The sequence below is a fragment of the Nannochloropsis gaditana genome (genome assembly GCF_000240725.1).
Source record: "Nannochloropsis gaditana CCMP526 unplaced genomic scaffold scaffold898, whole genome shotgun sequence".
Classification (NCBI taxonomy): Eukaryota; class Eustigmatophyceae; order Eustigmatales; family Monodopsidaceae; genus Microchloropsis; species Microchloropsis gaditana.
The window spans coordinates 1-9131 of record NW_005803055.1 but is presented as its reverse complement, the minus strand read 5'-3'; the positions used below and the strand labels follow the sequence as shown (position 1 = coordinate 9131).

The 9131-nt window shown below is 50.6% G+C and overlaps 4 protein-coding genes across 4 annotated transcripts in view; all 4 read left to right on the top strand.

Moving 5' to 3' along the window:
- Window positions 1-3020, top strand: part of NGA_0469300 (expulsion defective family member (exp-2)) — a gene marked incomplete at its 5' end in the record, with an annotated part of 3970 nt that extends 950 nt beyond the window's left edge. Inside the window, 8 exons of the mRNA XM_005853427.1 lie at window positions 1-296; window positions 567-721; window positions 1169-1238; window positions 1759-1831; window positions 1996-2069; window positions 2211-2286; window positions 2493-2605; window positions 2758-3020. The exon at window positions 1-296 is cut by the window's left edge and continues 692 nt beyond it. Of these exons, the coding sequence (XP_005853489.1) occupies window positions 1-296; window positions 567-721; window positions 1169-1238; window positions 1759-1831; window positions 1996-2069; window positions 2211-2286; window positions 2493-2605; window positions 2758-2871 (971 nt within the window). The 3' untranslated portion in view covers window positions 2872-3020. The remainder of the gene's footprint in view (window positions 297-566; window positions 722-1168; window positions 1239-1758; window positions 1832-1995; window positions 2070-2210; window positions 2287-2492; window positions 2606-2757) is intronic.
- A 1135-nt stretch (window positions 3021-4155) lies between these two features.
- Window positions 4156-5174, top strand: NGA_0469200 (uncharacterized protein; the record flags this gene model as incomplete). The annotated part of the gene is made up of 3 exons (XM_005853426.1): window positions 4156-4204; window positions 4509-4919; window positions 5164-5174. The coding sequence occupies 3 exons, from the start codon at window positions 4156-4158 to the stop codon at window positions 5172-5174; spliced, it is 471 nt and encodes a 156-aa protein (XP_005853488.1).
- Window positions 5175-5996: 822 nt separating this feature from the next.
- Window positions 5997-6522, top strand: NGA_0469400 (uncharacterized protein; the record flags this gene model as incomplete). The annotated part of the gene is made up of 2 exons (XM_005853428.1): window positions 5997-6259; window positions 6381-6522. 2 exons carry the CDS (start codon window positions 5997-5999, stop codon window positions 6520-6522), a joined length of 405 nt encoding a protein of 134 aa, XP_005853490.1.
- Window positions 6523-8161: 1639 nt separating this feature from the next.
- Window positions 8162-8817, top strand: NGA_0469500 (uncharacterized protein; the record flags this gene model as incomplete). The annotated part of the gene is made up of 2 exons (XM_005853429.1): window positions 8162-8368; window positions 8593-8817. Coding segments are annotated over 2 exons (432 nt in total), but the record flags the coding sequence as incomplete, so codon positions are not given.
- Between the last annotated feature and the right edge of the window lie 314 nt (window positions 8818-9131).

Sequence of the window (9131 nt, the reverse complement as noted above, 5' to 3'; positions counted from 1 at the left end):
GGTGGGTGGGAGGGCGAGAGAGGGCAGGTTGTAGGGCGCAAGGGAGGGCGGGGAAGAGGGAGGCTTTGGAAAGGAGAAGAAATCCCCCCCTTCCCACGTCGGAACATGACCCCTTTACAGTTCCTCGTTTTCTTTCCTCCCCTCCCCCCTTTCAGCCCCACCATTATTTGATTCAGACCGAGCTCGTCACGCTCATCCTCTTCATCTTCGACTACCTTGTGCGTCTTATCACCGTCCACGCGGTGCCGCAGCGCCTCATCTATTGGGACGGACGACGCATCAACGAAGACCACAGCGTACGGCCTCCCTCCCCCCCTACCTGCCGTCCATCTTTCAACCCTTCTTTTCCGTCACTGTCTGTTATCAGTTGTAATGAGTGAGCTTCCACACAAACCTGGAATCTAATCGTAATCTTCCATCCCGCCTTCAACATATCCTTACCCTCTTTCCCGTGCGATTTCCCCCTTTTTCTCGGGCCTCAATGCGGATCCAGCCACTCCGTCGATAAAATTTTCCATTGCTTACTTACTGCCTCTGCTTCCCTCCCTCCCTCTTTCCGTCCTTAGCGTGGGGTGGCTCAACCCTCCCCCCTGGAGAAAACCTTCCGATACGCCGTCCACGCCGACCAGGTCATCGACCTCCTGGTCATCCTCCCCTACCTTCTCAATTACGTCATTTCCACCATGAACATCATGCATTGGCGGCTGTTGCGGATCACCAGGTAGGAAGGGAAGGAGAAAGGGAAGGAGGAAGGGGTATGGAAAGAGGGAGGAAAGGAGCAATAGAGAAGCAGACGAAGGGAGGGAGTCAACAGAGGTTTGGCTCCAGAGAAAGAGTGGGTAACTAGAGACGATGTAGAGAGAACAAATAAATGAAAGAGCTCATAGATTTCACATATTTCACATGATCTCTTACTACGATCGAGCAGGGTCTTGCGGGTACTGAAGCTAAGCCGTTATTTCGATGGAGGAGAGCTCGTGTGGAATACACTCAAGTAAGGGCTCGGGGGGGAGGAAAGGCGGTTCCACAGGAAGTGGGAGGAGGAAGAACTTTGAGCAGTCGTCGTGGACCACCTGCCCTTAAAAGTCATTAGGAAACTACTGTGTCTTTCGTCTTTTTCCTCTTTTTCCCTCCTTTACTTACCTTCTCCTCCCCTCTCCCTCCCCAGGAATTCGGGCCCATCGCTCATGCTGCTGACGCTCTTTACTATTGTCTTGACCTTTATCATGGGTGCTTTGGTACGTGCGGGAGGGAGAAAAGGGGGGGGAGAGGAAGGGAATTCGGGAGGCAGGGGTGGTGGTGGGGGGTGGAGACAAAGAAAAGAGTGATGGAGGCAATGGGGAGATTGATCGCTCAAGATTGTGTATGTCTGGTCCTCTCTCTCCTACTCGTGTCATCCCTGCTTGCTTCCTCTCAGGCCTTCTATTATGAAGGTGGCATATTTAAGGTGACGGCAGATCATCCTGAAGGAGCTTTCTTCCGGCGGGCGCTTGAAGGAGGGGAAGAGGTAGGCAGGGAGGAAAAGGGGGGCGGGGGAGCAAAGAAGAGGGAAGAGATATCTTTCATCGCTCACTCTGTGGATAACGTCAGTTTCACCCGACCGTTTAGCGTCCTTTGGGTTCTCATTCATGTTTAATTCTCTAGTTCGATGCTTTATCGTCTGCCAGCCTCCCGGTGTCTTTCTTCTTCTTCCTCTCCCCCAGGCTTTCCTCCACCGCTCCCTCTGTTGACCTTCTCTCACCTCTCTTTCTTCTGTAGGTATCACCGTTCACTTCGGTGCCAGTCTCCGCCTACTGGGTGATCATTACCGCGACTACTGTCGGCTACGGAGGTTAGATTCCCTTTCTCCGCTTCTCTTTCGGCTCCACTGACTCTCCCTCCACCACGGCTATCCCATCACGATCCCCGTCATCCCTCTCCTTCTATACATGAGCCTGACCGCCCTCTCGCCTTTCCTCTTTCCTGCACTCGCCCCAGACCTCCATCCCACCTCAGGGCCTGGGCGATTTGTCGCGGCGGCATCCGCGTACTGCGGTATCGTCTTCCTTTCCCTACCCATCGCCATAGTCGTCAAGCAGGTTGCTTTCTTTCGGTTCCGCTGTGTCCGCTTGTGCTTGTCCGGCCCCACCCTCGTTTCTTCCTTTCTCTTTCAAATGGTGCCATAGGATCACGATATCCACCTCCATTCTCGTCCCTCCCTGACACAACAGTTCAATATTGCTTACGACAAGGACGCAGATGACAAGGCTGTCGAGGAGCAGCTTAAGAAGGAGGAAGAAGAAAAACGTACGGAAGTAGGAGAGGCAGCAGGCTGAAAAGGCTTTAGATCGAAATCTACTCCATGATAATTTGAAATCTACTCCATGATAATTTGAAATCTACTCCATGATAAATACTATTTCATGTGTATTTTCCCATTGGCATTGATGTTTTCTCCGCTGTAACAATCTTTCCTTACCGAACGCAAAACATAACTTAATGTCGAATGCTAGAAAAAGCGGGAGAAGAACCTACAGCTTTGTCGGCAGCGGAGGCCAAATGGAAACGTAAACACGTCAGAAAGCTGACGGAGATGAGGGAATTTATTCGGATGCAAATGGAAGAGGTACGACGGGTGGGTGCGAAAAGAACCACGGGTAGGACGCCTCAATGGGTAGGAGTTGCAGTTAAAGCTTTTCTAGCACACTTGAGTGCCAAAATCTCACTTTAAATTATTTTGTTTAAAAAAATTCATACATTGTCGCATATTTCGAGCAGGTCACTCCGATTTTCGAGACGATGTGGGAGGAGTTTGTGGCGAAGCATTTAATGGAGCGATTGCAGGACCACGAAGGAGAAATGCCCAGGCAAAGGGGAAGTCGGTCGGTCTAGGACATGCGCAAAGGCGTGGACGATAAAGAGGGGGGGCTAAATTGTAGTAAATCGCATGAATTATGAGAGGCTTGTGCATTTTGCATGTGATAGTGGTCTTCACAGACACGAGTTTCAGGCGTCGAGCAATACTTGGAATCTAGATCTTTATATATTCGTGAATAAAAAGGTGCATACTTGGAATCTAGATCTTTATATATTCGTGAATAAAAAGGTGCATGTGCGTGCACAACGACGAGCAACCAAAACCAAGCTTTGGAACGCCATCATCGTATCACCACTTAGATCTTTCATTTATGTTGCCATGAGAACTTTCATTCAACGACAACTCCCTTTCTGAGTCGAAATTCTTTGAAGTGTAAGAGAGATATCGAATTAAAAATCATCAGTCAGTGCCTAAGAGATCATACGGACCTAACTTTGAAAGATCACACCAGGACACCGAAGATTTGACGAGAAGAGGAAGTCATGGGAATCGAACAATTGTAGTGCTACAAAAATCGCCAAGCAATTCAAATTTTCAAATTTTGGCTGTGTGCCATTGAAATGCGACCACTTCAAATACCTTCTCTATCTTCGAGCCGCTCATTCAATCATATAATAAGACACCGGTCCGTATTCGGTCTGAATCTACGTCTTTTGCATCAGGCTCGGGTAATTAATGCCTTCGGCATCTCCACATGGGAAGCCTTCTGTGCCCAGGCTTCTTGAGCCTGCGGCACGGCGCAGCAGCATCATATGGCTTTTCATCCTTCTTCTTCTTGGTTGCCCTCTTAGCCGTGGGCTTTGCGCGAAAAAGTCGAGCATGGAAGTCAACAGAATAAGAAGACGGACACGTGAAACTCAGCCCACTGTCCGAGATGAGCTTTCTTCCACACCCTCCCATTCGACATACTGGCCTCCTTCCCCTTCGTTCCCTAACTCCTTCTTCTTGATGAGAACCTCTTCCCATTTTCCATATTTCTCTTCTAATTGGTCATCATTTTCATCCTGGCTCTGGCCTGATGGCTGGAGCTGGACCGTAAATACCAAAAGTCGCGCGTCCTCTCGAAATACGACGGTGGCCCCAACATCCTCCTCTACGACATCTGGCGCTGACGAAGGCAAAATAGATTACGGGGCCTATGTGCGCGAGCATGGCGTGGTGAGTGACGTAGGGAGAAGATGGATTGCCCGAAAAAGATTACAGGTGGAAAAGACGACTGACTTGCCCTTTCTACAACACACCTCTTCACTTAGGTACCTCAAGGTGGAGAGAATCCTGCTTGCCCCATCCAGAGAAGCATGGACGCAGACGGCATTCTTTGCACTGTGAGCGCTTCATGGGTTGCTCGTAAGTCAATGAGGTGCTGGACTTGAAGGGGACAAGATGCATGGCCAGAAAGTTGAAGCTTTTGGCCTGTTTTTTGGGCGCGATCGCCTCCACTCGATCTCTCTCCTGTCATTTCCGTCTGTACCCGCAGTCTTTCCGACCCTAAAGTATTTCCTTTGTGTATGTCATTGTATCACCACCAACAAGACCCATTTATGTCGGACGAAGAGGTACTCCCACATTCCCCTGGATAACATGCCTTTCCATCGTGTACATCCCACTTCCATCTCAGTGACTCTCCCTACTATCTTTTCCCATCGGACAGTCACACGGACGGTCCCCCCTCAGCTCAGACGTGGGAGTGCGGCCAAGCCTCCTCTCAATCCTCAAAATCGCTTTCCTGAGCAATTTGTCGACCTTCGCCCCCTCCCACGGACCGTCTCGGCCCACATTTCCGACCCCGAACGGGGCACTTATTATTTCCTCTATCGCTCCCTTTTAAATTTCTATGGGGTCCTGTTCCTATGGGAAACAGGCGAGGTGGAGGGAAGAAACGGGCAGTACGAGATGGCCCTGCCGGCGGAGTGGACGCAACAACGCTTGTACCCCCTGCGTGGAGGAGAACAAGAAGGGCAGCCGGCGGTGGAAATGGGAGGCGGAGGGGACGCGGGGCTCATGGAAGAGGCGCCGCTGATGATGAGCTTTGTGCGCAATGCCACAGGGGATGAGGAGGGAGGTGTGGGCACAAGAAGGAGGGTGGGATGGCCGTGGATGGGAAGGGATGAATCACGGGGACGGGAAGGATCGCTCATTTGTGGGTCATGGATTTTTCAGTGAGTGCTCGCGAGGCTGACGTGCTTTTCGTTTTCCCCGCCCCTCCTCCTTTCTTCCTAAATTCCAGCCACCCTCCTCTTGCTGATCCGTGGCACCGTTTATTCGAGCGAATGGGATCTGGACTTTCAGTATAAATATGCTGCCAGGGAAGAGGTAGCGCGTTATTTTCCTTCAGAGAAAGAAGAAAAGGAGGGACAAAGGGAGGAAGGGAAGGAAGAAGAGCAGATCCATTACGGATTTTTCCAGGCATTCGCCCGCCTGGCCGGTCCTGCGGTCCACGATGAAATGCGCGAGTTGGTCTCCAAGAGAAAAATAAAGGCGGGAGGGAGGGAGGGGGGGAAGGAGGGATTGAGCCGAGTGCTTATCACTGGCCATTCACTGGGAGGGGCAGTGGCGGCGTTATTGGCTTTGTATGCTGCGGAAACATACCCGGATTTACGTGTCGACGTGGTGACCTTTGGCGCCCCCAACGTGGGAAACGCTGCCTTTGGCCGGCGGTTCAATTCCGCTGTGAACAATCGGCATGTGAGGAAATGGAAAGGGGAGAGAGGGAGATGAGGACGGATTAAAATGGGCCTCGGGTCGCAGGAATATGAATACCGATGCAGGAAAACTCTTTGCTTCTTTATACAGGTCACGTTCACTGGCAGCGGGGCGGAGGGCGAGGCTTACTTTGTTGGAGATTGGATCAGCCAGGTAAGAGGGATGACAGGGAAACTATGGAGGTAGTCAGGGTCAAGATAAAAAGAGAAATTCGTGGCATTAGGGAATGTCGCTATCGTCCTGGCGGGAGGGAGACATTTCTTCGAAATCTATCGCTTCCATTTTCCCTTCTTTCCTTCCCCGCGCGCTCAGTTTCCTTCCTATCCTTTCAATACCTTTTCCCTTTATTTGAACGCTCTTTACTAGGTTCCGTGCGGCATAATCAATGCCTGTGACGACTTTAAAGCCAGTTCAGATCAGATGGGGGGACGCGACAATGGAAATCCTATACCTACACACGGCATTTTTAATTATACCGCAGGTAGGAAGCGAGGTTCTTGATGATACCCGTGAGGGAAAGGAGAAACATCCAACAGGGAAAACGCTGCATTTGGGGGGGCATTGGGTGCTTTTCAAGCATGCATACCGACGCTCCATTTATCTTCCGACGGCAGTGGGCGGGACGGTTCCTTTTACGGCGAACGACTTGGGCCCCGCGGCGCCTCAGTGGCGGGCTCGGAGCGACCTCTCCGGCTATCGGTACGTTGTTGGCTCACGTCGAAAGGGATGGCAAAGGGAAAACAAGAAAGAAAATGAGGCGTAGTATCTTGCCAGAAAAACGTCCTTGTCCTGAGGGATTTGTTTTCCTTCCGCAATACAGGTACAGCCCTATTGCCTGCCATGTGTGCAGCTACTTGTGCTTCACAGCCCCTGTAGTTGGCGATGAGGAGGACAGATGCCAGTTCACTTTAGACTGGAACACGACTGCCAAGATGCAAGATCGATGTCCTCATTGGATGTAGTGGGTGTAAGAAACGAGTTGTTTGTGAGGTCTGAGGGGGATGGGGGATACCTTGCTGGGCGAGAAAGGAAGAATAAGTTGTTTGAGGGGGCCGGAAACAGGTTAGTGAGGGTTATTGATGGGAAGGACAGCGCTTAGCAGGCAAATAATTAAGTTGTTTTTTCATGTTTGATTACTCGGAAGGAAAGCGTTAGAGGATTGACGTAAATGCGAGGAGTCGTAGGCGTCGGGAGATGATACTTTGACTCTACAGATATTAACACACAAGCAATCAAGCAATAAATAAAGGCAGGAGAAAGATACCAATTTTGGAGTACACAAGGATGGGTGATGATAATTTTGCCTTCTCTGTGGGATTGGAAAAACGAGGTAGAATGGATGGGCCGCTCGAAGATATATAGCCGGTTTAGACGGGGTTATAGGCTTTTCCTGTCCTGTGACAGGACTTGATGCAACAAGAAAAGGATCATTGATTCGTGGTGATAACGACCACTGACGTAATAGCGTGCTTAAAGTAGCAATCAGCCTTCCTGAAATGTACGCGAACTTCATTTGCGTTGACCGATCACTTCTTTGACCCCAAAGTCTCGTTTTTCGTAATGCAAAGAATGGGGCCGAGTAGCGCGAAAAATTGGAAGCACATGGGACCGTCATCCATTGTCACATTACCATGTGGTACATGTTCTGCGTGTCCATGATGCATCGCAATAATTCTCATCACGTGAAGGACTTTAAAGTCCTGAAATTAGCGTCCACCAGTGCAATTTCCTTGCGATAATCTCGAGTCCAAGCTTTTCAGTGGTCAAGCTCCCCCCCGCGCGCCCCCTATAGGCGATAGCGTATCCCCTCGAAGCAGAACAACGAAATATTCACCGACCTCAAAACACGGACATCCCCGCCCGTGCACATGTCCTCAAAGAAAGCATTTCATTTGCAAAAGTCAATAAAATGGCAATCAAACGAAGTATCCGAACCCGATTCCTGGGTTTTGGGTATAATTTCGTCATCGGGGCGGGAGGCAATTCTTTATTCCAATTCGGGTTCTCAAACCCCCCTCCCGATATTTGCGGGACAGCCCGTCTAATTGTTTGTTTCGACCATGCCTGACTCACGGTATGAAAAGACGCATTTTTGTTTTATCTGCATGGAACAAAAATTGTACGACTTATCGCCTATATCGTCAATTTTATAGAAATCGCGATGTAGGCGTCACTGGATGAAATCCCTCAGATATCTACGTTGAATCCGGGGTCCCGCAGTATGAGACGTCTGGGAACAGCACGGGAATAGATGATTTCATTTCATGAGCCCACTTTCTAATAAGAATTGATATTTGTAATATATCGGCACACAGGAATACGACGTCCAATCCGATTTTTCCAATTTGCACGAGGATTGCACAGTTTTCTCAGGCAATACTGTCTGGCGGCCCGTCTACTTCGGAAATAGGAGGGGAGAGGTGATCAGTGTCGTCCAAATAAATCAAGGGAGTATACTGACATTTATGATGTGTTGAATATTTGGAGGTCCATCTGGATGATTGGGAGCGTGAAACAAGGGAACCAAAATTCTGATTTCACCGGCCGCTCTGTGCGAGGAACAAAGGGCCACCCCATCCGCCCATGAATCTTTCAGAGGAAATGGAAGGGTGCTCAGAGACAAGAATAGAGTTGGGTGAATACAAGGATGGGTTTGAAAATAGACAAGATCATAGAGTATGGGAGGAGAGGGCGCTGGAACTGCCATCAACACCCTCAGCTCGGGAAGAAGACGTGGGGGGAGGGAAGCATGCGGCAGCGGAGGTCGAGATGGAGGATGCGAAAGGAGGACGAGAGCGTGAGGATGCAGTATCTGCGAGGTCAATAAGGAGTCAAAGATGGCAAAGACATGCCGTTACGGTATGGGAAGGAGAGGGCGGCGGGCGGCGGAAAGGAGGGAACGAGGGAGGGTGGGTGGTAAGAAGGAAGGGAGGAAGGAATACCTCTCCTGTGTCCCGATTACCCCTCTGTCCTTCACTCGGTTAAATTCCTCTCGATTCTCTTACCCTGTTCCTTGCCATTCCGGTCCCTAGACGCTTGAATGGACGATTGAGGCTCTGAAGACTTCCTCCTCCTCCTCCTCCTACCTCTCCTCCTCCTTCGCCCCCTCCGCATCCTCTGCGAGCATATGGCAGTACACCCGCCGGGCCATAAAGTATCCGTTTCAGTGTCTGGCTTCCAAGGAGAATGAGAGATTTGGCCTCAAGAAGGAGGCGAAGGGAATCGACCTCGAGGGGGGGGGTATACGGAAGGAGAGGGTAAGTTGCGCTCTCTTTCTGCCTCTTTTTTCTTCCAGACCACGCATCCTCTTTTCGCCTACTTACTACGCCGTCGTGCTCGCACTCTTTCTTTCTGTGCATGGCCGACCTCATTTTCCCTCCGACGTCTTCCTTGTCGCCCTTTCCTCCTGTTTCCTCTCCCCCGTCTTCCCCTCCTTCTCTCCCTCCCTCGCGCCCTCCCTCCCTCCCTCAGTCGAAGCGGCGGCTAGGAACGCGGACGACGTTGCTGCAAGGTATTGCGGGAAAGACACAGTCGGGAGAGTTCACGGCCGTCATGGGTCCTAGTGGTAAGA